The sequence below is a fragment of the Orcinus orca genome, chromosome 2 (genome assembly GCF_937001465.1).
Source record: "Orcinus orca chromosome 2, mOrcOrc1.1, whole genome shotgun sequence".
Classification (NCBI taxonomy): domain Eukaryota; kingdom Metazoa; phylum Chordata; class Mammalia; order Artiodactyla; family Delphinidae; genus Orcinus; species Orcinus orca.
Genome location: NC_064560.1, coordinates 94,029,383 through 94,057,106, shown reverse-complemented (window position 1 = coordinate 94,057,106; position 27,724 = coordinate 94,029,383). Strand labels below are relative to the sequence as shown.

The 27,724-nt window shown below is 55.8% G+C and overlaps 1 protein-coding gene across 1 annotated transcript; it reads left to right on the top strand.

The window, feature by feature from the left end:
• On the top strand, positions 1–22,681 carry PLEKHO2 (pleckstrin homology domain containing O2). Its single transcript, XM_004274745.4, has 6 exons — positions 1–158; positions 6,257–6,406; positions 11,265–11,381; positions 15,656–15,760; positions 17,281–17,379; positions 19,695–22,681. Exons 1-6 carry the CDS (start codon positions 147–149, stop codon positions 20,718–20,720), a joined length of 1,509 nt encoding a protein of 502 aa, XP_004274793.1. The 5' UTR covers positions 1–146; the 3' UTR covers positions 20,721–22,681.
• The last annotated feature ends 5,043 nt before the right edge of the window (positions 22,682–27,724 follow it).

Sequence of the window (27,724 nt, the reverse complement as noted above, 5' to 3'; positions counted from 1 at the left end):
CCGAAGTTTCTTGGGCCCCCGGCAGCCAGCGGGACAGAACGCACTGAGCCGCCGCCCGGCCGGCGGTGGATGGAGGTAACGGAGACCGCGCGGCGCTGGGAGTGAGCGGCCGAGCGGTCGAGCGGCCGGACCTCAGCGGACTCGTCATGGAAGAGGAGGTGAGGACCGGGCCAGTCGGGGGACCTGGGCTGGGGTCTTCGAGACCCTCGCGGCGGTTGGGGTCCCTGGCTCAGGCCCTTGTTCCAGCCAGCCCCTCTCCCGCGGGTCTCCAGGCAAAGCCTAGGCAAATGAGATGAGCAGGGGCGGGGGTAGGGATAGCAGACCCATCCTCCTTCATTATTTCTGTCTTCTCTCACCAACTATGGGCATGGGGGTTGTTATTGTTCCCATTGGATTGATGGGGAGACTGAGGCTCTGGTCAGTTTGATGACTTGCTGAAAGTGTCCTAGGTTGCTGGGCTCGAACCCTGGTTACCACTGACTCCCTGTGCCGTCCACGTCGGATCCTTAGGGCACACTGTGTGTGTGTGTGTGTGTGTGTGTGTGTGTGTGTGTGTGTGTGTGTGTGTTTTGTGGTGGGTCTGTGGGTTCTGGAGTCCCTGTCTCAAGGAATTTTGAGGTTTTGACCCTGTCTGGTGGCCGCAGGACTGGAAAAGTTGCGTTTTCTCCCCTGTTTAAGTCCCTGTGAGTCTACCTTCTCCCCTGCTTGGGTGTCAGGCCCTTGTAGGGGCTGATTCCTGCCCCTGCCTTTCCCACATCCCTGGAGGGCTGACTCCCTGGAGGGGCTGGGCAGCTGGACCAGCAATGCCCCTTGAGCCTCCCTCTTCCCCCTCAGGACCCTCTTGGTCTGGGGTGGGGTCAGACACTCTGTGACCCCTGCCCTTTAGTTGCAGACTCAGTTCTCTCAGTAGCCCCCTCATCCAGGCACACTGCCAGCACTTAATGTGTGACTGTGGAATGCATAAACTAGGGAGGGGCCTGCTGTGGCTAGAGGATTTTGCTTCTGGTCCCCCAAGGGGTCTCAGCTTCTGCCCCTCCCAGACCGAGGGGAGGGGATGTGTCTTTGCCTGGATAAGTGGGGAGGAAATATGAAACTTCACTCTTGGGGCAACCTTGGCTAGCTGGGGACCAGGCTGCCTGTGTCCCCATCAGTGCTCGTCTCCCTGCTTCCTGGGACCACTGCCCAGGGACAGCTGGTGTATCCGTCAGAGTTCTCTCCAGGCTAGGCCCTGCATTTCTGTGGGATGGTAGATAAGTCACTTCCCCTCTAAGCCTGCATTTCCTCTTCTATAAAATATAGGGCCTGGTCTCCTCCCCGGGTCCTGATTGTAGCCCCTTCTCTCAGAATGGGTGGAAATAGGGGGCAAAGTCAGGCCACTATGATTGGCTGTTTTCTTGCTGACAGGGGTGGGGCTTCCCCAGCCCTGCTGTGAGGGCTGGGCTGTCTGGCTGTGGCCCCTCTCCTTCTCCCAGGGGATTTGGGACAGGATTACTCCATCTCCTGATCTGCTCTGGCCCCCAATTAAGGGAAGTTCTCCTGGGGCCTCCTGGGCCAATGGCTTGTCTGGAGATCCGCCCAGCCCTGTACTCCCTCTGGTCTTGAGTCTCTAACATTGCCACTTACTGACTCCCAGATGCCGAAAGCTCCCCGCACATCTGGGCTATCTACGGTCTTGCCCACCACCTCCCCACACAGCCGGGAGCTCCCTGTTCCCTACCCCGCCCCCCCTTTGACATCCCTCTTTTCCTCTCATTTCTTTTCCCCTTAACTTCCTCTTGTTTCTCCAGGCCTCAGTGCCCATCCTCCTTTCTCTAAAACACCTCTTAGATCTTAGTCGTCTGCTCTGCCCCATGACCCCAGGCTGGCCTCATCACCTCACTCCCAAATGGCTGCTTTTAGTCCTCCCCTGGCTTTGAACTTCCTCCCCATGCCCCAGGAACCCTGATGCCAAGCCCCCTCAGCCTCAGTGACCTCCTCCATGCAATGGGTTGGTAGTCCCCATCAGCCTGAGATTTGGTGCAGAAGTGCAGGTCTGGGCATGGGGCATCTAACCATTTGTGTTCTCAGGGCCTCAGTTTCCCCATCTATAAAATGAGGGAGGTGGGCAGTCCAGAAATGCGATGGTTTATGTGCAAAAGCTTTGAAAGCTTCAGTTATCAGTGTGAGGTATTGTTGCAACTGGACTCAGGCTTTTCTATCTCTGCCCTGGGGTTCTGCCCCTCTTCCTCTCAGTCATGCCTTTCCCTGGCTTGACCTCCAGTGGCACCAGGCTGCTCCTTTGCCCTAACACATCTAGAGAGTGGCAGGGCAGTGTCCTGTCGCAACACTGGTTTTGTGACCTTAAGCTAATCTTCGACCCTTTCTGGCCTGCACTTTCTCATCCTGTAGTGAAAGGGTTGAGAGTATAGGGTCTTTGGTACCTTCTGTGCCTTTCCTTCTTCTGTGGGCCAAGATGTGTGTCTCTTTCCCTCCTCACAGTCTTACCAAGACCCTTCCTTCTGCAAGGGCTTCCCAAACTAACCCCAAGTCCTTCCCCTACCAGAGAGCCAAGACCGGGGTATCCGTCTGGGTCAGTGCTAGAGCCCTCCCAGTGGGCTGGGATCCTCTCAAGCAGGGGATGCCTACCCAACCCCCAGACTGGGGATTTCCCTTGTTCAGGGTCTGTGTTGCCCCCATCAGACTGGAAGTTCTTCAGGTCAGAGCCTGTGCTTCCTCTCTCTGATTGCCGCATCACAGGGCTCTGACATGGTAGGTTCTTAGCAGAGTTTGGTCAGGGCATCATGGGGTTTAGTCAAAGGGCAAAGGTCATTATCCTAAGCTCCCTGTGATGTAAGGTGCCAACAAGTTCTCTTCTGCTGGTCTCTATCTCCCTGTCATGGCCTGTGTTGTGGCTTTCCACGTGCTCCTTTCTGTGCACAGTGTTGGGCTGACTGACCTGGTGTCTTTTTCCTTTTTTTTTATTTTTATTTTTAATGAATGACCCAGAGGCCCTCCCATCTCAGGCAAAGCAGAGCCAGGCTGGTGCCCAGAGGTGCCTCAGGAGCTGCTCGCGGTGGGCGGGGGGAGGGCCTGAGTGAGGATGGGTGGGAGAAGAGAGAACGAAACAGGAAGAACAGTGGTCAGCTGGTCAATAAGAGGAGAGGAGGCCGAGAAACCGGGCTGAGCAGGACAAAACCTCCCCTGTGAGTCCTGCCAAGGGGAGGGCCCGCTTATTAAAACTTACTGGGGCATCTCCGGCCCCCTGGTGGGAGAGTGTCTGAGGGGCAGGGAGAGGGGCTGGTGAAGGATGGCAGGACTCTGACCTCCAGCCAGGCCTGTCTTCTGGTGGCTCTTGCTGTGGCTGATTCCTGGCAAGGAGACCTTCTCCTGGGCTTCGGTTCATGCCACCTCCAGCCCCTCAGCTGTCACTCCCCCCATCCTCAAGTGCGTTCTCTCCTCAGTGCCATCCTGGTACTCCCATCCCTGAAGGCTCTGGACTGGCTTCCCTAGCTAATTCAGTCATGGCATTCACCAGGCACTTCTCTGCTCCATGCGGAGAGGATGGTGGTCAGGGTACCAGGTTCCAGCCCGGCCCCCGGGAGCTTCCAGCTGGCAGGAAGTTATCATGTCTCAGGCTGTGGGTGAGGCAAGTAGGGGAGGTCACAAGTGGAGGGGGATGTGAGATCCCATGGGGTCATGGGTGGGCCTCTGCAAACAGGAGGCGAGCTTGGAGCTCAAAAGTAGATCTGGGCAGCATGCTCCGCGGTCTTGTTTGAGAGAAGCCTAGAGTCTGCAGGCCTAGGGGATGGCCATCTGCTGTAGTTGCTAATGGAGGGGTGTGACATGTCAGATGTTGAGGTGGGGTTTCCCATTTCCCACTTCTACCCCTCCAGCCCTGGTGGAGGCCAGCATAGAGGGGTCTCTGTGTGGATGAGGCCCCAGCGGGTCACACAGCCCATGGGGCTGAACACAGGGTCTCTGGTGATGGGGTGGGCGGGCATTGGGTGCATGGTAGGATGCTAGAGCCTCCCCCTTCTTGTCAAAGGGCCCTGAAGTCCCCTCTTTCCCTGATCAGGGTGGCTCATAACTGGCCTGTCAGCAAGCCTCTCACTTCCTCATTTCTCCATCCAGGAAGACCATTTGGGACCATTCCACTTCTCCATTTCTCTTGCCATCTACAAGTTAGGGAGAGACCCTGAGGGGGCATCTCGTATTCCTGGAGCTCCTGGGAGCATTGAGGCCCAGCAGCTAAGCCCAGAAAGGCCTTGTCCTGAATTCTGAACCAGGCCCAGGGAAAGGGTTCCAGAGAGCCAGAGGGGATGGCAGTGACAACAGTAACAATAATGACAGCTGCCATTTACTAAGTTTAGGGTATCTTAGGCATTGCTTTGTATGTCGTATCTTTTTATTCAGCAACAAACATTTATTGAGCACCTATTGTGTGCCAGACACTGCCTAGGCATTGGGGATACAGCAGTAATCAAAACAAAAAACCCTGCCCTCACGGAGTTATAATCCTTGCAACTTCTGTTAATATCATTTCACAAATGAAGAAACTGAGGCTTAGAGAGACCAAGTGACCTGCCTCTGGTCTGTGTGACTTGGGCTTCAGAGCTCAGACTCCTGACCACTGGAGTATGCAGTTCAGAGGGGGAGGGGGCCACAGTAAGAACCAGACTGGGGATTCCCTGCCATGATGGAGCACAGGGAAGCCATGCCCTGTCCAGCCCCTGACAGCCTACCACACTTCTGTCTGGACTTGTCCTTCCAAAGGCAGCTGTGGCCACAGGGTATCCCTGGGGAGAGGTATGCTCCTTTTAACTAGAGCCCCATTTTTTTTTTTTTTTTGTGGTACACAAGCATGTGGGATCTTCCTGGACCGGGGCACAAACCCGTGTCCCTGCATCGGCAGGCGGACTCTCAATCACTGCGCCACCAGGGAAGCCCTGGAGCCCCATTTTTAAGCTTTATGTAAATTATAAAGCAGTCAGAATTAGTCAGTGCTGATTTCCTTCTAGCATCCTGTGGATTCTGACATGCTCTTAGCCCTCCTCTCCTGCACTCTCCCCTTCACACTCACCACTGTGGGTACCAGTCATTGAAGCAAAGTGGTTAGCAAATTGGGTGTATTTTTATTTTCATTTCACAGATATTTCTTGAGCACCCATTATGTGTAAAGGAACGGTGCTGGGTTCTGGGGACCAAATGTGAATTCGACCCCATCTGGTAGGTATATACCTGGCGCCCAGCTACTTAAGCAGGTAATCAAGAGGCACAAGATGTCAGTGACTGGCCTGGAGACTCCAGGGTGGCTGCCATGTCCTAGAGAAGGGTTTGAGTTTACCTCCTGTACCTGCCTGTGGTCGAAGGCAGTGTCCTTGGAGCCCTCGCCAGACAAGGTGGCTACCCTAAAGTCCTGGCCTGGGGCAGGGATGAGGGCAGCGGAACCTCCTGTTTTGGGGTAGGATGCAGGGGCCGCAGAGTGGGCTCTCTAGAAGGGCAGGGGTAGGGAGGAAAATTACCACTCTGCCTGCCTGCCTCCTTCCATCCTTCGGATCCTGCATGAACGTCCTTTCCTCTGGGAGGCCTTCCTGAGCCACACGGACCTGAGCCAGGTCCCCCGCTGTCCTCTCGCACTCCCTCCTCTTCACTTCCCCTTCACTGATTCCTTCATAGCATTTCATGGTTGTTAATGTATTTATGTCTGGTGTTTATTTGTTCAGCTCCTCCTTCCCCACATTGCCAGCCCCATGAGGGCAAAGATGTGTTCTTTTTATTCTTCCCTGCCTACTCCAGCATCTGTGACATTGTAGGTGCTCAGTACAGCGTGTGTTGACGAGGTTGAATGAATGCACGGGAGGCAGAATGGTGGAGGGGAGAACATGGGGTCAGAGAGACCCAGTTTGAATTCTGGTTTTGTCCTTCCAGCGGTGTGACTCTGGCGAGTCACCTCCCCTCTCGGAGCTTCAGTCTGCTGTGACATGTGGATAATGATGCTACCACCTGGGAGGGTGGTCGCGTGGGTTAAATGAGACAGTTTGGGTAAAACATAATACAGTGGTTCAGTATAAGGTGACTGCAGCTGTTATCGTTGTGGCTGCTGTTATTAACTGTTATTTCTGATATTGGATTGAGAATATCTGCCTCAGGGGTTGTGGGGAAGCTCAAATGGGGTGATATCAGTAGGTACCAGCAGAGGGACACATCCCTGTGTGGCCTCACGACAGCAACCCTCATGACAGCAACCCTCATGGCGCGTCCGGATGCTGTGTTACAGGGCGTGAAGGAAGGGGGCCAGAAGCCTCGGGGAGCGCAGACAGCGGACAAGGCTGGCTGGATCAAGAAGAGCAGCGGGGGCTTCCTGGGCCTCTGGAAAGACCGCTACCTGCTCCTCTGCCAGGCCCAGCTGCTGGTCTATGAGAACGAGGTAAGGACCTGCCTGGTCCTGAGTTTGGGGGTGCCGGGTCAGGGAGCAAAGTGAGGGCAGCCCAGGCCACAAGAGGATTCCAGAACCCGGACTGGAAGGCCTGCTTCGCTTTTGACCCGCTGTGCAACCTTGGGCGATTGCCTGGTCTTCTCTGGGTCAGTGTGGTACAAGGACGATACCTCTAGGTGCGAGCGTAGGACTCCTGGATGAGGGGCTCTTTGAAGCATATGTGCACAGGGATGTGTGTGTCTCCTCAGCTGTCCACCTACACTGCAGCTCCCTGTCCCGGGGCTAGGTTCCACATCTGTGAAGTTTCCAGAAAACTGAAGCTTGCTCCACTCAGTAATGATAGTAGAAATAATACTTATTGCTCATGCTTGTTTGGAGGTCTTACATACCTCTTGGAGGATGCTCACAATAGTCCCTTAAGAGTGGTCATCATGGGGACTTCCCTGGTGGTCCAGTGGTTAAGACTCCGTGCTCCCAATGCAGGGGGCCCGGGTTCAATCCCTGGTCAGGGAACTAGATCTCACATGCCGCAACTAAGAGCCCACATGCCGCAACTAAAGATCCTGCACACGGCAACGAAGATCCTGCATGCCTCAGCTGAGATCTGGCACAGCCAAATAAATAAATAAATATTAAAAAAAAAAGAGTGGTCATCATGTCACATTCTACAGAGGAGCACCCTGAGGCCCAAGGTGCTCAAATCCTGTTCAGCATCTCAGTGAATGAAGGTCAGGTCTAGAACCAAAGCCAGGGATCTCTCCACCCAGCTATGTCAGCAAGTAAACTCTAAAACTTATTCTTGGTGGAAGTCCTCTAAAATACGTTGGATATTGTCTGCCTTTCAACAGAAGGTACTGGCCTAAACGGAGTCTTTCCTTGGTGGCTCAGAGTCACTGAGGATCAGGCTGTTCCGTACTGCCAGACTGTGCTTTTCAGCTTTGCATTCTCCTCTAACATCAAGCTGACAGTTGCCGCTTTTGCCGTCCTTGTGCCTCTCACAGTCCTCATATCTTCCCACTTCAGACTTGTGCCCCTTTTCATTTCAGCAGCTTTGGAACTTGGACAACCCAGGATGTGGAAGTTGTGTGTTAACTAAGTGTCAGTAAAGTTCTGGGTGAAGACCTGAGGCCAAAAGGTGGCCTTTACTTAGAGATGCTGTTTATGTTCTGGGGTTGAGGCTCTCAGAGGGCCTGTCCACTGCAACTGGGCTATTACTGTATGACTCTGACAGACGGAGTACACGGGGAAGAACTGGCCTGGGGGCAGAGGAAGGGGGATCCTGCCTGTTCCCCATCAGCCTCTGTCATCATGCCTCAGGCCGTCTTGGCAAATTCATAACTGTCGCAGACCAAGAAAGATCTAGGTGTTCAAAGGAGCTGCCTTTGAGAAGCATCTCACCTTTCCTGACCAAGATCCCAGGCTCATGGAGTTGGGGTGTCAGAGAAGCAGCCGGAGGAGGCCAAGGGGGTGAATGGTGCAGACAGCCCCCCAGATGTTCTCTACTGCTGCTGTCCCCAAATTAGGATGTGCTGTGGCAGCAGCAGGGGGCTATTTTTATAAATAAAGGGGGCTGTCGCAGCTTCCTCCAGTCCCAGCTGCCATAAGAGTTCAGTGACAGGCCCCCCACCTGTCAGCCCATCAGGCGCTACCAGACTTGTCCTGGGTCACCTCTCTACATCTGGCCCACGTCTGGGAAGCAGGAAGGATTTCATATCCCCTAAACACAAAAAAGTCTAAATCATGCTTTAAAAAAAAAAAAATCACTATTCAAAACCTCAGGGCAGTTTTAAGAACTTAGCACTCGGGGGTGGGGGAGCTTGGCACAGGAGAAGGAGTTGAGAAATGCTTACTAGTTCAATTCCTCTTTCTGATGTAAGGAACTAGGCGAGTGCGAATGACTCTTGGCTGTTTCTTTGCTGTCAGTGAGGCTGACATTCCAAAAATGCTGCCCCCGCCCAGTGCCTGCTGGTTTATCCGACTTTTCTGAGATGCAGAAGGGCCGGATGATTCAGCGTTTCAGGTTGAGAGGAGACCCAGGTCAGGCAGCCGTGGGGAGCTGGGTGGTGGAGATGGAGTGACTTTTGTTTCCAGACAGAGGAGGGTATGTTTGGGCCGGTAGCTGCCTAGTCGGGGGAGACCTGTGCCCATGGAGTAGGTGAACCTCTCTCTGGGATGGGGGTCGGGGGGACGTCCTTTCTGGAGTCTCACTCTGAGTCAGGCATTCAGTTCAGCAAACTTTTCCTCTTGAGGGCTGCCCCTTGTAGGGTGCTGTAGGGGGAACAGAAAGGAGAGCAGACACATGCAGCAGAGGGTAGAGAGAGATGGCTCAGCAGGGAGTTAGGACCATTCTTCCCCATGACAGGGTGTCCCTAGCACCTAGTAAGATGCCTGCAGAAGTGCCCTCTGATGGGGACCCTTAGAGGAGGGAGAGAGCACCGAGGCTTAGGCTCTTGCAGGTGAGCAGGGCAGCTTCCTGGAGCAGGTGGATTTTACCAGCCCTTGTGTTGAGTGCAGGAACCTGGAAGGGACTGGAGACTAAGGATTGGAAAGAGGTGCGTGGAGGCAAAAATGGGAAAAGACACCTGTTTGAATCTAGATGGGAAAGATCAGGCCACCCTGGCCACCTGTTCCTCTTTCCCTGAAAGGCTGAAGAGAGAGTAGGTCAGTGGTTACTCACCTTAGCTGTACAATCATCTGCTTTGAAAAATACTTATGTCTGAGCTCTGTCCCCCGGGGATCCTGATGTAATTGGTCTGGGATGTTGCCTGGGCACTGGGGTTTTTTTAAGCTACCAGGTGCCGCCAAGGTTGAGAATCTCTGGTATAGAGCAGAGGTTCGCAAACTTTTGTATAAGGGCTTGTTAAAACTCAGATTGCCAGGCCCATTCCCCCAAGATTATGATTCAGTAGGGATGGGCCTTGAGAATTTGCATTTCTTTTTTTTTTTCCAATTATCCAATTTTTTATTATTAGATCTAACAGACAGAAAATTATATTTCAATAACTTTAACTAGAACAAACGTAACATAGGGGTAAAAAAAGATTACAAAAACTTAAACTACATCTTGACGAAGACCTGTAGGAAATAATGTGCAAACCAGCGCTGGTCCCCAGATACACTTTGCATTAACTTTTTTTTTTTTCACACACACTGTATTTTATTTTTACAAGACATAAATAACCTGACACCAAGCATTGTAAATGGATGACCACAACAAAAGCAACAATGATTGCAATTACCAAACACGAAACACACTCACACTATGTCATAATATTGACATTCAGTCCAGGTATCCTCCACTGTAACAACAGCTCCTTTACTTTGCAGTGAAAATTGATTTGTATATTTTTTGCCTCTGACTCCTTGTGGGATATATATATATATATTTTTTATTCAAGAGAATTTGCATTTCTAACAAGTCCTCAGGTGATGCTGTGGCTGCTGGCCCAGGTACCACACCTGGGGGACCACTGGTGCAGAGCAGCCTGCAGCTAGGGCACTGTCCAGCTTCTGGCTCTGCCTGGAAGGAGTCTGATATGCTACAAAGGGCTCTGGCTTGGGAGTCAGAGGATGGGTGTTTGCGTTTGGCCCTGCTCCTTACATTTGGGTCTCTGCCCAAGGGTAAATCTCTTCGCCTCCAGGTCTCATTCTCTTCCTCTATAAAATGAGACAAATACTGGGGCTCTAGGATTTCAGGGTGCTTGAGGGACTCAGGAGAATCGGGGATGCAAAAGTGCTCGCTAAGTGTCAGGGTTTCTTAGTATATGCGACTTATCATGGAGGGAAATTGGGGCATTTCCTCTGCAAATAATCGAGTCACTGCCTCCCGGATATTCCACCCCAAACTGTGGAGCACTGAGGCGGTCCCTGGTTGGATGCTCTGCATGATGTCCAACAGCAGGAGTTGGCTTAACTTGCGTGCCTGTCTCCAGGGCCTGCATCTGCTTCCCTCGAGTCTCCAGGGGGCGAGTGTGCCACACCCAGGAAGCTGTTCCAGCTGGGTGTCCCCTGGAAGTGGAACCAACTGACCAACACTGAGGGAGGAGGGTGTCCCAGACAGCTGGCTGGAGAGGCACCTGGTGGGTAGAGCCCATGAGGAGAAAACACTCAAGGGCCAGGGCTGGCAGGCAGAAAGGCAGCCCAGCCAGTGTCCAGGGGTGGCCGAGAAGAGGCTGGCCACTGTCCTGGCCACCAGCCTTACTAGTGATGAGGCCTCACGGTGGCAGACTCAGGGGGCACTCTAGAGGGAACCCTTGCCTTCTCCATTGTGCAGGCCATGGAGAGTGGCCTCTCACCCCAAGCCAAGGGTCAGCAGAGGAAGATGCCAAGTGGGGAAGTCAACTCCGGATCACTGTGGTGAAGGCGGGTTGTGTAACCTCAAACAGCCTTATTCACGCTTCTCTCTGTGGCTCTGCCTGGAAAGCCTTTTTTTCCCCTCGTTTGTGACAACTTGCTCCTCCTTCCAGACCACCTCTTTCACAGGTCTCTGCCTGGCTTCTGGGCCTGCGTGGACTCCCTGGCACACTTTCCTAAGCCTTTCTAGCTTCCCCGTTTCCTCCTTTGACCTTAGGCGCATTTGAGTCAGCCCTGCCGCCCGCCTTCGGGCTGTGAGCCCCATTTCTCCTATGGATGGTGAGCCTGGAGGGCATCCCTCCAACTGGCGTGGACTGAACACCGTCTCCTTGCCAGGGTCTGAATGCTGCATCTTGGTGGTTGATTGGCAGCCCGAGGGCCCCCTCTGACCAAGCAGTGCCCTCACTGAGTGGGATCAGGGTCTGGGGCGGGGCCTGGGTGTTTGAGGGTCTAGGGCATCTAGCTCTCACCATGTCCCCTGTGTCTCCCTCCCCAGGATGAGCAGAAGTGTGTGGAGACAGTGGAGCTGGGCAGCTATGAGAAGTGCCAGGACCTTCGTGCCCTCCTCAAGCGGAAACACCGCTTTATCCTGCTGCGGTCCCCAGGGAACAAGGTAGGGCAAGGCCTGCTGCTGACTGACCTCGCTCCAGGCCAGGGTCTGCTGGGCAAGGTCACCCCTGGAAGGCTCTCTAAGGCAGGCTGGGCCCCTGGATGCAAGTCTGCAGGTTCTCTGTTGAATGTGGCTGAGGCTCAGACCCAGGGGCTGCCACAGGTTGGACCTTTGGCTTGCTTTTAACTTGAAGTTGCCCCAGCCCCTGGTTGATAGGAGGTGCATTTAGAGCTCTGCTGAGAGCTCTGCTCCCCTCTCCCCTTCTAGGCCCTGGGGCCTCCTTCCCAGGCTGTAGTTGGAAAGTAGTCTTTGGGAGGTGGGGCCCTTGGCCATCTCCCGGACCCAGGAGGCCCAGGACTGAGGCAAGAAAGCTGGGGATGAGGCCTTCACCCCACCAGGCCTCTGACACCCTGACGTAGTCAGGCGGCCACACCCTCCCCTCATCCCAGGCCTTCCTGGGTGGGCCACCTCTCCTACCTTTCGTCCTAGGCTCAGTGCTTGGACCTGCAGCCCCCCAGCTTTCCTCCCTTTGCACTGTTGTTTCTTGGCGGAAGCTGGAGGAAGTCTCTTGCCTGAGGGGTTCTTGCCCTGGGACATGCTGTGTGTGTGGATGAAGTTCGCTGTTTGCACCCCGCACCTCTGGCAGGGGGTCCGGGTGGGTGTTAACATGTGGTAGAGTTTCACAGATGTCAGGAGGGAGATCAGATTGGAGGCTGGCATTTACAGCACCTCTCGCCAGGTCACGCCAGTCTGCAGCTGGGCCGTGCCTTGCCCCAACCTCTGCATGTCATGTGGAGCCTCGCAGAGCGGGGCTGAGTCACAGAGGCTGGGGGTTGGAGAGTGGGCCTCGTCTGGGCTTGCCCGAAGCCATTCTGTCTCTTTCATAGGTTTAAGGGCCAGAAACCCAGTCCTCTGTGGTCCCCAGAGCTCTGGGCCCTGGAGGAGACCATGATGCTTTACTCACTAACCCTCTGTCCCACTTGGCGGTGGTTGGGGGCAAGGGAGCCACCGTGGAGCTCTGACCCTGGGCGGGGGTGGGGGGGTGTGTGCCCAGGGTAGGGGCAGGTTTCATTGACCTCTGATGCTTAGGGCTCTGTGAGGAAGGGGAGAGCCACATTTTGGTCTTTCAGGCCCTGGAACCCCGACCCTGTCCTGGAGATCCACTTCCTCTCTCAGTGGCGCTGTATTTGTGTGTGTGTATCTGGGAAAGGTGTAGAGTGCGCTATATGTGAAGGTCTGCCTGTGTGCCTGATACGCGTGTGTGCACCTCTTTATGTGCCGCTGAGTGTTCACCTGGCCCAGGGGCTGCCTGGGTCTTTGTGTGTCCCTTAGCATATGTGGATGTGAGGTGGAGGGGACCTTGTTTCTCTGTCCTCTGCCAGCACGGTTCTGTGGGCCACCTCCTTTCGCGGCTCTGAGAATCATCTGGTGGTGGGCCAGGTGGGTCGGGCCCCACTCGGGGGGGGGGGGGGCGTCACCTTCCGAGAGGCCTGTTTGTGCAGCTGCATTGTCAGCTGCTTCGGCCAGCACCTTCCCTTTCATCCCTGAATCGTGCCAAGAGTTCAGGGCAGCTCTGGGTGACCCTGGGAGCAGGGCGAGGGTCGGGGAGATAGGGCCGTGGGGTGATTGGTGGGGGCTGCTGGGCAGCGGGAGCGCAGCCCACGCTGGTTCCGGCTCAAGGGCCCCTGACCCTCGGCACCCAGGAGCTCACACAGAGAGTGGGCGCTCTCCAAAGGCCAGATGGTAGACGGCCCCGCCCCCCCCCCCCCAGCATCCTCTCTCCTTTCCTATCGCCCTGGGTGTTCCCCTCCTCAGGGAGGCTGCAGGCTGGCTGGGAGGTCACATGACCCCGGCTGTCTGGTCCAGAGGCCGCCTTTTTTTCCCTCTAATCAAATAAACAAAGACTCCAGTGTCTTGCGTGCCCCTCTCCCTCCTGCCTCCCTGTCCCCACGCCTCTGCCATGAGGTCACAGACAGACGCTGCCAGGAAGCAGGGTGGCCTCTGCTGGGCCTTGCTGCCCCGCTGGTTTCAGCCAGCTTGGCCCTTTCCTCTTTCCTGTCTCCTCTCTTCCCCCTCCCGCTTCTTTCCTCTCCGCCATTTTGTCCTCCCCCCTTTTCCAGCCATGTGGGCCTTCTCTGTGTCCAGTCCCGTTAGCTTCTCCTAGTAGGACCTGTGCTAGGAAGGGCTTGAGGAGGGACGTGTGCAGCCTTCAGGACACAGGGGTGGGGCAAGAGGAGCAACTTCTTGGTCTCCTGTTTGTCCCCATTCGGACCACCTTGTGGGATGCCTGGCTCATTCAGCAGGATTTCAGGGTTCCTTAGGGTGACGCTGGGTCCCATTTAACTTTGTATTCCCTCTCCTAGGGGAGCCCCTGGGCCAACACCCTCCCCCCAGCCTGCCTAGGTGGGCTGTCAATGGGAAAGGGTCACAGCTTGGGTTGAGTCCAGTGGTTGTGTTTTTGTCCCACTGAGGCCCTGAGTAGTAAAGAGACCTGTGCAGGTCTCATTGCAGGTTGGTGCGACTAGAACGCTGTGAACTTGACTCTCAGGCCAGTGCTCTTTCTCTTGCTGCATCTGTTGCTGAGTTCAAGTGTATGCCTCTCAAGCTCTCTGGGATGCTAAGTCCTGCACCAGGCAGGGACCCCACCAACTCAGGGCCTGTGAGCAGGAGAGGCGTAGCTGGGCTCATGGGCTGCCCTGGGTCACCTTACTCGCAGCCCTCATTCAGGGCTGGGTGGGCCCTTTCAGAGCCCAGATGCAGCGCTGTCCCTTCCTGAGCCCCGACCGGCCCTGATGGCTGGGCTGAGGCAGTTGCCAAGGTGCCCTGGGGTTTTCGACTTAGCTGCCGATCTGCTGCCAGGATCAAATTTACCCTGGTCATGCAAATGAGCATTGGGCTGTGCCTGGCATGGGGAGGTGGGTGGAACCAGGGCCCTGTGTGAGGAGAAGGCAGAGGCAGCCAGGAGGAAGTTATATAACAAGGATGCTGAGGGGGCCAGGCGGGCTGCATGTTACATAACTGGGAGAGCAGCAGGAGGGAAAGCGCTATCTCAACACCCGGGCAGGGATGGGCAGCTGGCGACCCGCCTGACAAAGAACTAGGGCTTCCTAGTGTCAGAGTGCGCAGCGGCCCCAAAACAGGAACCTTGGGCCAGTTCATTCATTGATTAGCTATTCATTCAGTAACCATTTCTGAGTACCTACTATGTGCCAGGCTGTGGCTTTAGTCATGTTTAATTCCCTCAGCATTGCTTTGTGGTAGGCGGTGTCATCCCTTTTTCCAGATGAGGAAACTAGGACTGTTTTGTCCAGAAGGAGATAAATGGTGATAATTCCTAGTACTGAGCACCCGCTCTGTGCCCGCTTCCACGTTTAACACTTTGCTACATCACTGATCTTCATAGCTCCCTGAGGCTCCGAGTCAGCCAGCTGTGAGTGCTGGTCTGTCCAGCTCAGAGGCCCTGCTGCTGTGTCCACCATAGGGGTGGCTCCTGGGTTTGTGTGGCCTCACTCCTTCCACTGTTTCCTGTCTGACCATGGGGCCTGGCAGGAAGGGGCCTCTCTGAGCTGCCTTCTGATGCTAATGTAGGAGTTCGGAGCTCCTGCCTGAGGTGGGAAGGAACCCGTGGGGTGGCGTGGGATGAGGTTGGGTGTGAGGTCAAGTCATGGGGTTACTTTAGGCCACCTTGGCCAAGTCCCATCCCATCTGATGAGCCTCTTTTTTCTTATCTATATGATGAGGGGGCTGGAATTGACCCCCTAATGCCCTTTCTCTCTTGCAGCCTGTGATTCAAGGCCAGAAAGGAGACCCTGGGACTTTTTCACTTGTCCAGGACTGGTTGTGGGGCCCACGGGGCAGCTGCAGGCGGCCCTAGTTCCAGTGGGCCTTCACCAATGGACACCCCTCATGCCTGTCACCTCTGTCATTGTACTCAGTCTGATGGAAGTAGACTGGGACTACTCCTACTTTACAGAGAAAACTCAGAGGTCAGGCAGCTGGTCTGGGGGAGTCACATGGAGTGAGACCAGATCTGGGCAAGGCTGATTTGAATCCAAATCTCTGGCAGCTGTATACATGGAGAGGGCCCCTTCTTTGCTGGATCTGTCCCCTCCCTTGCTCTGAAGCCCCAGTGTCAGACCTGACGTGGGGGTCATTGTGGTTTGCTCCTGACCAGCTGTGCGGGGGCAGACTTCAATCTTGGGTGGGAAGCTTCCTCAAGACCCCAAATGGGAACCCTTTTAAACATCTACTATCCACCCCACGCATGCCCCTTGCAGGTCAGCGACATCAAGTTCCAGGCATCCAATGGGGAGGAGAAGGAATCCTGGATCAAAGCCCTCAATGAAGGGATCAACCGAGGCAAGAACAAGGCTTTCGACGAGGTGCGATGAGGTCCTGTGGACGGCTCTGGGTCTCCTTTCCCACTGTGTGTGATCTCAGAGTGGACCCTGCCCCACCCCACCCTGACAGCCCCTTGATTATGTCACTGCTACAAACACTGGGGCATCTGTGGTTGTTACCTCGTTTAATCCTCACAACACCCCTCAAAGTAGGTGGTTGTGTTCCCATGTTACAGATGAGGACACTGAGGGGTAAGGAAGTTAAGTAACTTGTTTTAAATTAAAACGTGGGTAAGTGGTGGGGTAGAACTTAACTGGGTGCAGCCATGCATCCTTTCCAACCCAGCCCCAGCCGGAAACAGCAGGAAACAGCAGAGAGGTCTGTGGGTGAGCTGAGAGCCTGACAGCTCACTCTTCAGTTGGGCGGTGAAGTCCAAGCTTGGCTGGCTCTAACCCTGGGCCTCCTTATCTGCTTGCAGTGGCCACCCAGCCCCCTGTGCTGTAGTGGTGATGGCAGCAGGGCCACGATCAGGCTTTCGGCAGGCAGGGTGTCCCAGGGGGCCAGATCTCCTAGGGAGGGTTTATCTTTGATATCATGGATTCATAGCTGTTTGGGCAAAAATGGGCTTGGGGGGCCACCTAGAGTGACCCCTTGGATTGCAGAAGACTGAGACCCAAGGGGAGCGAATTTTCCCACGCAGGTTCCCTCTTAACACCCAGGTTCCCTGCCTCGCAGCCATGGCTCCTGGATCACGTCTTACGTGACTGTGCCATGCTCAGCCCTTCACTTGCTTGGGAAAGTGTCCCCATTTCAGGGGAGAGAGTGTTGGAGGCCACAGGAGCATGGGCTGGGTCTCGGCCCACAGCCTTGGCGGAGCAGGACCAGCTCCTCCACTGCAAAGACCCTCAGGTGGGCCTGAGCCTCACCTGTGGGCAGAAGAGTCTTAGCCCACCCCCCCACCGCAGGGACAGGCTGCTCCGGGATTCAGAGTCTGGATTTCCCACGTGACTCTTCCTATGGCTTCCCGGCTACTCCCCACCTCCATTCCTTATCCTTAGAGAGGAGATGCTGCCCCCCAGACTCCCTGACCCCTGGGGGTGGAGGCCCTGCTCTTTCTTGAGCTATCCCCAGGGGTCCTGGGAGAGTGACTGGGGCCAGGGAAGGTCTTTTCTGGAAGCCAGGTACTAGGGGATCGTGGGCTGTCTTCTCCCCGCTCCCCCCCAAGCTAAGCGCAAGAGTAGCCTCGGGGCTGCTTACGTATTGCAGTGGACTGAGGGGTGAGGGCTGATAGCCCACATTTGGGCAGGAAGACTGAGGCTGTGCAAGCAGCTGCAGAGAAGGGAGAGCCTCAGACTGCAGAGAGATGACACAGGCTGTGGAGAGTCGGGGGGGAAAAGCAGGGAGGTGCCTCAAAGAGAGGGACAGCTGGGGCCCTTGACCCTGTCAAGCAAGGATGCAGGTGCAGACCCTGCGCAGGCTCTGAGTCTCAGGTTAACGCCTGGGCGTTTCCTCCTCTCCTCAAGGCCTGCTGGGGACTGACGTGGTTCCCTGTCCTTCCCAGGTAAAGGTGGACAAGAGCTGTGCCCTGGAGCATGTGACACGGGACCGCGTACGTGGGGGTCAGCGGCGCCGGCCCCCTACAAGAGTCCACCTGAAGGAGGTAAGGCCTTGGCCCCAGCTTGGGAAGGTTGGGAGTCAGATGAGCCTGGGACCACAGCTCCTTAGTGGCGGCGGGCTTGGGCCACCTTTTTCCTGAGCACTCTTGGTATCGGGCTGCCTGAGTGGCATGCGGGGTGTCGGTGTGGAGGCGCGAGTGCTGTATGTCCTCAGGGAGTGGGTGCGCCTGCTTCCCGTGTTGAGTCCACGGGCCTTAACCCAAGCTGGTGCTGGAGGGAAACTGAGAGCCTGAGGCTAGTCCCCGCCTCTCAGAGCTCAGCTTCCAGCCGGAGAGGAGACCTGTCCACGGACTGCTCCAAGCAGCGCTGTCTAATTTTGGTACAGAGGGCGGCTCAGGCAGGCTGAGCAGGAGGGACCACGGAGGACCCACAGACACCTGAGCTGACCCTTGAAGCATGGGAACGGTTTCAGTGGGCAGACTTGGAGTGAGGGAGGTCCTGGGTGGGGGGAATGGTGCGAGCTTGAGGCCCAGGGCAGGGGAGTTTGAGGTGTGCCTGGTCCCTTTGGCTGGGAGATGTGTCTGGGAAGGTGGGGTAGGGGGGAGGAAATTGTGGAGGCCTTGAAAGCAGGAGTCGGGGGCAGGATGGATGGGAGGGTGCGTTGCAGAGGTCAGTTGGAGGCCCTGGGTAGGATGGGTCAGGTTGATGGAGGGAAAGGCAGGGGGCCAGGAAATAGAGGCAGGGGTGGGGCCTCTAGGCCCCAGGAGGGGATGAAAAGGGAGGGGCCGGTGCAAGAGACACTGGGAAGCAAGAGCCACCTGGGCTTGTGATTGAATTCAGGACTCAGGGAGGCGGACTGGACCAAGAGGGAGGGTTGTCAGGAGTGCCCCCAAGCCTGGAGACCCGGCGAAGGGAGGCCCTGGACACAGGGAATGTGGGAGAAGTTATGGGCAAGGGGGAGGGGGAAGGGAGGAGCCCTTCGTCAGACCAGTGTTACTGATGGGTGTCGATAGTTGGGGGAGGGACCTTGGAGGCCAGGAAAGAACCTCAGCAGATGCTGCCTTTGGGGAATGGGGGGCAGTAGGGAGCAAAGGAAGAGGAAGCCAGAGAGTGGCACATCCGGAGAGAAGGGCACAGGACTGGGGGTCATCAGCCAGGTTGGCAGCCACAAGTCACGAGGCAGGACTGAGGAAAAGGTAGATGGTGACGTTTACAGCACATTTTCTCAGCTTAGGGCTGTCATGGGGTGCAGGGCTGGGGATGCTGGAGAGAAGGAGATAGACCATGGTGGGGAAGGAGGGAGACAGAAAGGGGCCAAGGTCATTGGAGGGTTTGCTGGTGAGATGAGATAGCCTGTTCATGTCTGTCAGCGGAGGGAAAAAAGCCTGCAGAGGGAGTGACTGAAGTACCCAGAGAGGAAAGTCATGTCTGAGGGAGGAGGCCTAGGAGGTGTGGGGCAGGCCAGCCTTGGAGAGGGGAACCCTCTGAGAAGAATTCAGGGAGGCACTCGTGTCCAGTGACTGAGCGCATGTGTAGGCCAGGTCACCCTGTGTGTGTAAAAGGGAGTGAGGGACCTTGAGGGACCTTGGGAAGGGCCTCCTGCCCAGCCCCGCTCCAGGCCCTCTGAGGCTCTCTGGGAGTTTTCCCCATGACCGTGGGACTGCTGGGTGTCCCTGTGGGCCCCTGGGGCCAGATGGCGCCAGCTGCCTGCTGGGTGCAGCTGTTCTCCTCTGGCACTCAGCTGTGGTCTGGGGCTGCCCGTGTCTGGGGCCACATGTGACAGCACGAGGAGAGTGGGCACCAGCTGCTGAGCAGCTGGGCAGGCGAAGGCTGGAGAGCTCTGGCCCGGAGGGCTGGCCGACCGGACAGAGGTCTGCAGGGCGAGCAAGCTCAGGATGACGCAGGAGACCCATATGTGGGTTCTGGTCCTGTCGCCTGCTGACTGTGGGGACCCTGGGTGGGTGGTTGCAGAGAAGGGACCCTCCCAAGGCCCACAGCCAGGCTGGAACCATGTCCCCTGACACCCAGGCCAGCACAATTGCCATTCAAAAGAGCGGCCTATCACACAGGCTGGAAGAAGCCAGGCTGGGGCGCTGAGAGCGCACCCTAGCTCTGGCTTCCTGGCCTGTGATTTCAAAACCAGGAATTCTATGGAAGTGAGAGACAGGAGAGGATTCATCAGAGAATCACTTTAGCTTCTAATCAGGTGGCTTTGGAAACCAGACCAGAGGGCATGGAGAGTAGGGGCCCAGGGGCCTGGGCAGCCTAGATGGGAGGGCTTAAATACCTTGTAGGTGGGCACACCTGACCCAGTGGCTGGTCATCCAAGTTGATGCCCATATCCTGCCCCTCCACCCAGGTAGCCAGTGCAGCATCCGATGGGCTTTTGCGCCTGGACCTTGATGTTCCTGACAGCGGGCTGCCAGTGTTTGCCCCCAGCAATGATGTCAGTGCAGCCCAGCCCCGGGAGACACCCCGGCCGCCCATGCCTCCTACCAAGCCTTCTGCAGCACCTGAGACGACCAGTCTTGGTGACGGAGTGGAGACCCCTGTAGGGGAGAGAGCCTCAACCCCCGTCCCAGCAAGCTCTGAGGCCCACCCTGAAAGCCGAGAAGACTCAGAGACTCCAGTGGGGGAGGACAGGGGCTCTGAGCAGCCCCCCAGCAGGGTCCTGCCTGAAAAACTGAAGGTGAGCTGGGAGAGCCCCAGCCCTGAGGAGCCCCCTGACCCTGAGAGTACAGAACCGCCCCAGGTGCCCGATTCTGGGACTTCCAAGGCCGTGCCTAGGGAGGGTGGGAAGCCCGCTCCACCCCCGACACCCCCAGCCAAGATCTTATCGGAGAAACTGAGAGCCTCCATGAGTGGCGTGCAGGCTTCTGGGCCAGCCCAGAGTCCGGGGGCCTCTGAGACCTCTGCCCAAGGCCCAGCACAGGTCTCAGTGAATGGTGTGGATGACAGCCCTGAGCCCATCAAGCCATCCCGGGATGCAGGCACCCCAGGAACTTGCCCAAAGGATGCAACAACGTCCACAGCACTGCCCCACTGGGACCCGCAGCCTCAGTTCCATCCCCGCTGCTCCTCCCTGGGGGACCTGCTTGGGGAAGGCCCCCGACGTCCACGGAAGCCTGGGGAACAGCTGTATCGGGCCCAGCTGGAGGTGAAAGTGGCCTCGGAACAGACGGAGAAACTGTTGAACAAGGTGCTGGGCAGTGAGCCGGCCGCTGGGAATGCCGAGGCGCTGCTCAGCCAGGCTGTGGAGCAGCTGAGGCAGGCCACCCAGGTCCTGCAGGAGATCAGAGATCTGGGAGAGCTGAGCCAGGAAGCACCTGGGCTCCGGGAGAAGCGGAAGGAGCTGGTGACCCTCTACCGGAGAAGCGCACCCTAGGGCCTGCCAGCCCAGAGCATGGTCCCTCCCGGCCGACTCAGTCCACTGGAGCCCAGCCCTGCCGAGAAATGTGCTTCTTTCCAGGCTGTAGAAGGGCCATCAGGCATGTCAGGGTTTGGCCAGGACCTGCAGAGACTCCTGGGATCCTTCTCGCCCTGCCCTGGCCAGAGGTGCCAAGTGCCACCCAGGGCCGCTCTCTGGCCGGGCCTCCAGCTCTGGGCTTGGGCTGGGAGCACGCATGTGGTACCTCTGTGCTGGTGTGGTTGTTCCGAACAGCCCCAGGGCCCTGGCACAGCGCTCGGGTTTTTGAGGGCGGTGTCATCTCTGCTTCGCGCCCTCAATAGTTTACATTCCTGACTTCTGAATAGAGCACAGCTGAGCCCCCCTGCCGCCTCCATGTCCAGATGTTCCCAGGCAGAGGCAGCTTCAAGCCATAAGCAACCCTCCCCACCCCCCCCATTCCTAGTAGCTGCAGGGGCCTTGGGTCTAGACTAGAGGTTTGTCCTTCAGCTGAGTGAGACCTGGAACCCAGCTAGGGCCTCTGAAAGCAGGTGGGAGGCATCTGTGTGAGAAAGCCACTAGCTGTGGGCCCCCTCCCTGGGCCTGTTTCCTATTCTGCAGGCCTTCCCCTCTGGTGAGCCGTGACTGGGGGACTCCAGGGTGGAGGAGGAACTCAAAGGGTCTCGTAGTCTAGTCCCTGCCCCTGGACCCGCTTGTGTCCAGCCTTGCACATTCCTGTACAGGTGAACCCGATGTCGACATCAGAACATCCTGTATGTAATTCATTATAAATCAACCTTCAGAAGAGAAGCTGCCCCAACTTCTGTGCCTCCCAGATGGGATTTATATCTGGGTCTCTGTGGTTGCTTCTGAACCCAAACAGGTCCGGTATCCCAGTTATTTCTTCAAATGCCGTTGGGAGTGTGTTGGGACCTGAACCCACTTCCCTCTCCCCTTTCCCCTCACCCCTCTGGCTCAGGCTAGAGGGACTGCTCCTCCTGAACTTCTTGTGGAAGGAGCATTAGCTCCTGTCCCTTTCGTGGTCCGTGCCTGCACCCTGGGCCTCTCCCGAGCCCCTCCCCGCCGTCGTCTCGGGCTCCAGGAGCACATCCAGTCTCCATCCTGCTGCAGCGGCCGGACTGAGGGCAGTCTATAGGTGCAGAGGCCCTGAGGGCCACAGCCACTCTCCCTGGGGCCTGTGGGAGTAGGCACAGCTTCTGACAGGCCTGCTCAGGGGTTTCTGCAAGTGCACTTTTGTTTACTGAAAGAGAAGGAGGGTCACAGCTGCGTGCCTGGCCTTCCTGCCCACTGCCTCACCCCCAGCCACCAGTCATGCCCTCTGAGGCCCGCCGGCACAGCTCACTGCCTTCTTCTCCTTGGTTCTTGAGGACAGTGGCCAGGGATCAGGAGGGGCACGTGTCCACCCTGCAGCCTGTACTGGGCAGGGGTGGGGGCAAGCAGCAAGGTCACGGCTCGTGAGCCCGCCTTGGCCTCCCTAAGCCACACTCCTTGAACAGACTAGGCTCCCATGCCCCAGTCTGATGTCTCTCCATCTGTCTCCAGTGTGAGAGCAAGAATGTCACCAGGGGCTCACAGTCACGTGGCCCCCTGCAGTCTTCCTTTGGGGAACAGCCTTGCTCCACCAGCAGCCTGGGCTGGCTGGAGCATTAGCCAAGTCACCTCCTTCCTGGGACTAGAGCCTCAGTTTCCTCCTCTGATAAGTGGCCAGGCTGAGCAAGTAGCTCTGGGGTCACCTTAGTGGCCTAATGCCATTGGTTTCTGTGGGCTTCCTGTGCCTTGGCAGCCTGGACCCGAGGGGGAAGCCAGCTTCCAGGGGAGGGGAGAGGATCGGGAATTCACAGGGGCTGCCTGGCCTGCCTCCTTGAGGAGCGTGGCATTCCATGCCTTCTGCTTATGAAGCGCCTTTCTTGAAGTTTGGCAATAAATCCCTTTTCATGGAACTTCGCTGCCACAAGCCTGTTTGTTGGTGTGGGGACCAGCTCCAGGGCCTCATGGAAGCAGAGGGTAGGTGGTGGTTGACCGGGGCATCACCTTTCCTCCAAGCTCTCTTCGAGGGCCCACTTCCCATAGTCCAGGCTGGGGGCCTCGCCCTCCCTCAGTGCTCCACCTTCGCCAAACTCGGCCAGGTGCTCCAGTCTCATCCCCTGCCCCCAACACGTTTCTACAGCCCGGAGGCCAAGTGTCATAGGGAACAATGCTTTTCAGTTTTTAAAAACTTGATTTGGAAATAATTTCAAACACAGAGAAAAGTTGTGAGAGTAAGTATAGTACAGAGAACACGCATATACTCTACTCAGATTGACCTGTTGGCTTGTCTTTCGAGTGCCTTCTCTCTGTAATATACACACAATTTTTTTTCTGAGTCTTTGGAGGGTTAGTTATCATGGCCCCTTTCCCCTAAATACTTCAGTGTGTATATCCTAAAAATAAGCATATTCTCTCATTAATCGTAGTGCAGTTATCAACTTCAGTAAATTTAACACCGATAGAATACTTACTGTTCATATTCTGATTTTGTCGTTAGACCCAATAATATCGTTTCATCACATGTTGCCTCCAGTGTAGGGTTGAATATTACATACATGTCTCTTCGAGTCTCCTTTAATCTGAAATGTTTCCACAGCCTTTATGTTTCATGATGTGGGTATTTTTGAAGACTACAGTCCTCCCCAGCTTTTTAATAGAATATTGTTCATTTGGGGTTGGTCTGCGGTTACTTCATAATTAGATCAAGGTTATAGAGTCTCAGCCAGAGAACTGCATAGGCAATACTAGGTCCTTCTCAGGCAATCACACCTGGAAACATAGCCTCCATGCGACTTTTACTGGTGATGCTTATTTGGATCACCCAGTCAAAGTGTCTGATTTTTCTGTTGTATGGTTACATATTTTTCTCCTGTAACTAATAAGCAATCTGGGAGACTTTGTATTAAAGACCATGCGCAAATATGTTGCACCACATCAAAATTTCCCCTTAGATCTAATCTCCATTGATGAGTCTTGCCTGAACAGGTGTTTCCTATGATGGTTCAAAATGATTCCAGCTGTCATTTTAACCTCAGAGCCTGGTCCTGGTTGGGGTGATCCTGGGCCCTACCTTATGCCTGGGGCACCCCTAATACATCTCAGCAGGACCCCAGGGCTTTGCTGAGTGTTCTTTGGAAACCCCTGGGCCAGTAGACAGAGCTCCACTCAAGTCAAGCTGCTGGGAAGGTGTCAAGTCCCACCCAGGGACTTCAGTGAATCTCAGCCTCTCGGGGCCTCAGTTTCCTCACCCATAAGAGGGAGATTGCAGTGCCACCCGCTCCCCACGTGGGAAAGCACCACAGTGCTCCCCAAAGGCCGGCTCCCTTCCTTACCTGTGAGGGCTGCTGGAAAGGCCTGGTGGTCAACACAACAGGAAGCACCTGGCCCGGGCTTATTGACTGTTGTATGACTTTCGTATCCCTCCTGAATTCCCCTGCCACTGACCTGACATGTGTCCACCATACCAAGTGGGTGGCCTGCAGAAGGTGGGCCATTTCACCTTATCGTTAAGGAGGAACCAAAGTAAGGGAGAGAAGTCCCTTTATCGACGGGGGCATACTCCCACCCTGGCCCAGGAACAAAGTCTCCTCCCGAGGGACGCCTTGAAGGGAGCAGCTGCTGGGAAGGTGTCAGTGGCCAGCCAGCCGCAAGACTGAGGAAGGATGTGGTGAGAACTTTCTTTCCTTCTGGCCCTAGGGGCTGGAGGCCTGTGCAGAGAAACGGAGCCTTTTTCTTTTGAATACGCGTCCCCGATATCTCAGTGGCCTGAAGTCCTGTGGGGTTTTGCAAAACACAGGTGGGACCCAGGACAGAGCGGAAGGGTCTGGTGGGGAAGGGGACATCCAGATTGCCCCTCCCTCTGCCCCCACCTGAGCCTGGACCCTGGAAGCTCCCTGTGTCTTTCTGGAGCCACCATATTTTATGCCTTCCAAGCCCTGTGTTCCTGCCTCCCAGCCTCCCTGACCCCTACTCTCATGTCCCAGACATGAGGCAGGACTGTCAGAAAAGACCTCACGAACTCACTCAAGTGGAGGTTTCTGTGACGTTACGAGGAGGCTCTGTGGGGGGATGTGGAGGGTGGAGAGGCGATGGTGGAAATTCTGCCCTGTTGTCATAATTGTGTTTACAGGAACAAAGTTCCTGGGGGAAGAAGCAGGGTGTAAGTAGAAAAACATGACTTTAGATTTGGAGGCAGACATATCTAGATTCAAACCCCAGCCATGAATGAGTGACCTTAGGTAAAACGTGCCTCAGTTTTTCCTGTCTGTCAAATGGGCTAATTCTCCCTTCTTCACAGGATTGTTGTGGAACGCTTAGCCCATGGTCTGCCTCACAGAAGATGAGGTTAGTAAACCCCAGCCACCCCGCCTCACAGAGCACCTACTACTTGGCAGGCCTGTTTTGGTCTCTCACTGTCACCAGTGGTCTCATGAGGAAGAGGTATTTCTGTTCACTCCTTTGACAGCTTAGGAAACCGAGGCTTAAACAACGTGCCTAGGAGACCACAGGTTAGTGTTGGGACCTGGGATTTGACCCTCTGGGTTCCTGACCTGGGCTGACACTCGACTGCTTCCTGTTTCTTCTCTGGAGAGTCTCTGACTTCAGATGGACACTCAGCCCAGGGGAATTCGGGCTGACTTGGGGCTTGGGGCATCCCCACCTTTCCTGAAGGACACCCTGAGGCTGGCCTGGCTCTCCACCAGCCAGCCAGGGCCCCAGGGAGAGGCTCGGGAGGCCCTTCCCTTATAAGGACAACAACTCGGCAGTGATGAAACTTCTCGGCCTCCCGGCTGGGTGGGCGGGGGAAGGGAAACGACAGGCTCCAACGGCTACGGCTGAGAGCCTGAGCCTCCACAGGAACTCGCCCACGAGCCTCCCCTCTCCCCTTCCTGTCGGCTCTGAGTGGGGCTTTCCAGAGGGTCCCACTGGCAGGAGTGGGGAGGAGAAGCCAGGGCCTGGGACGTCAGAGTGGGTGGTGACCCGTGGAGGGAAGATGAGTAAACAGGCCAAGAGAGGGGACAGGACTCTTGCAGACCATGCAGGAAGCATGCAGTCTGGACTCCAAGCTGTAGGCCTATCTAGCCCAGCCCATCCCTCAAGCTGGTCAGGCAGGGCGGGAGAGAGAGAGTTGGGAGGAGGCAGGAGGAGGCCCTTGGGCAAGTGTCTTTCTCCCTTCGCCCTCTAAGGTCAAGTCCTAAAGGGGAGGAGAGCTGGGTGGGGGCTAGGCAGCCTGCAACAGGACCCTACCCTCCTCCTTCCTTAGCTGTGGCCCAACAAAACCTACCAGCCCGCGGTCCATCTGAGAAACTAATTGAGGAATCACAGGATATCAGGACTGATAAGGATCTCTGAGACCATCAGAGTACCTCCTGCTGGTTTTACAGTGGAGGAAGTAACAGCTCTGAGGGAGGACCTGAACTTGCCCATCTGTTTTGTTAAAAAAAAAAAAATTATTTGGGGGTGCTTTTTCTTGGTTTCCTATTTAAAGTTCCTTTTCAACAAATCCCAACTTGTTAGTTGAAGAAAAGGACAAAGGGCTTTTTCCACACCCAGGTCTGGTTAGCTCTGGTGATTGGGGCTTCCTTGGAGACCCTCGGGTTGGCAGTGGGGGTGAGGCCAGATCCTAAGGGGGAATCAAGTGTAGCAGATGGAGAATCCGTCTCTGACACGGCTGTGCACAAGCTGTGTGACCTGAAGCAGCTGCTCAACCTCTCTGAATCTCAGTCTCATCTCTCCCAGCAGCGTGATCTTGAGGATAAAATGAGGTAATTTTGATAAAGCATCTAGCTCAGAGGCTGGCACAGAGTAAGGGCTTAGTAAATGGGTAACAGTACTGTGTGTCGGACACCCACGCCTTGCCAACATTACATTAGGTCCTGTGGATTCCAAGTACGACAAAATGAGACAGACATCCTGACTCAGCAAACACAGTGGGATCAGCCCCGAGTTAGAGGGGCGAGTTCTGCAGCAGCATAGAGGAGAGATCAACAGGCTGCTTTTGCTGAGGGAATCAGGCAAGGCCTCATGGAGGAGGTGACCTTTGCCTGGGCCTTGAAGGAGGAGTAAGAGGTTACCGAACAGGAGCTGGGGAGAGTATTTGAGAGAGGGAACAGCATGTGCAGAAACAGAGAATCACAGCATATTCCTGGAACTGGGCAAATTCTGTGTAGTATCCTGTAGTAGGAGGTGCTGAGGGAAGGGTGAGGGGATGGGAAATGAGGTGGCAGAAGGCAGGGGATCATGATGTTCCCCAGAAAATTTGGACCAAAGGGAGTCATGGGAGGGTTTTAAAGAGGGCAGGGACAGGCTGCAGGGTGAGGACTGGAGGCAGGGAGACCAGTCAGGAGGTGGTTGTGATGGACCAGTTGTGGAGTGGTGAGAGCCTGAGCTGGGACACTGACATTGGAGGTGGAGTGGAGGAATAGATCCTTTTTAGGAAGCAGAATAGGGGATTTGGGGTCTTGTGGATGTGAGAGATGGAGTGGGGGGAGGGGAATCAGAGATGCCTCACGGGGGTGCTGGGGGTGTGGAGGTGCCCTTTCCTGAGATGGGGAGTATCCGGGGAGGGGCAGGTTGGGGAGAGAACAGCAGCTGTGCGGAGTAGTCCAGTGAACTACCAGAACTGGGCTGGGGCAAATCTGAAGGTCACAGACATGTAGACGGTGGGTGATTGAAGCTGCAAGGATAGCAGAGTTATATCTCATGTGTTACTCAGGATGAGATTTGACTGTGACTGACAAGAGGCCATGGCGTCAGGAGAGTTCATCAGAGGCTAAAATTGGCTCTGGGGGAGATAGACAAGATAGCAGTGACTCAAGTTCAGTCCTCCCATGTGAGAAGTCCGGCGGTAGAGCCCATCTCTACCACAGCAGCTCCGTGGTCACCCAGGACCCAGCCTCTTTCTCTCTCACCGTGTGTTCTGCCATCTTAGCACTTGCCAACAACGTCATGACCCA

Excerpts from the sequence above, each read along its gene's own strand:
- PLEKHO2 (XM_004274745.4), top strand. Across the intron at positions 15,761-17,280 it reads AGAACAAGGCTTTCGACGAG|GTAAAGGTGGACAAGAGCTG; the intron begins GTGCGATGAGGT and ends TGTCCTTCCCAG. Across the intron at positions 17,380-19,694 it reads CAAGAGTCCACCTGAAGGAG|GTAGCCAGTGCAGCATCCGA; the intron begins GTAAGGCCTTGG and ends CCCTCCACCCAG.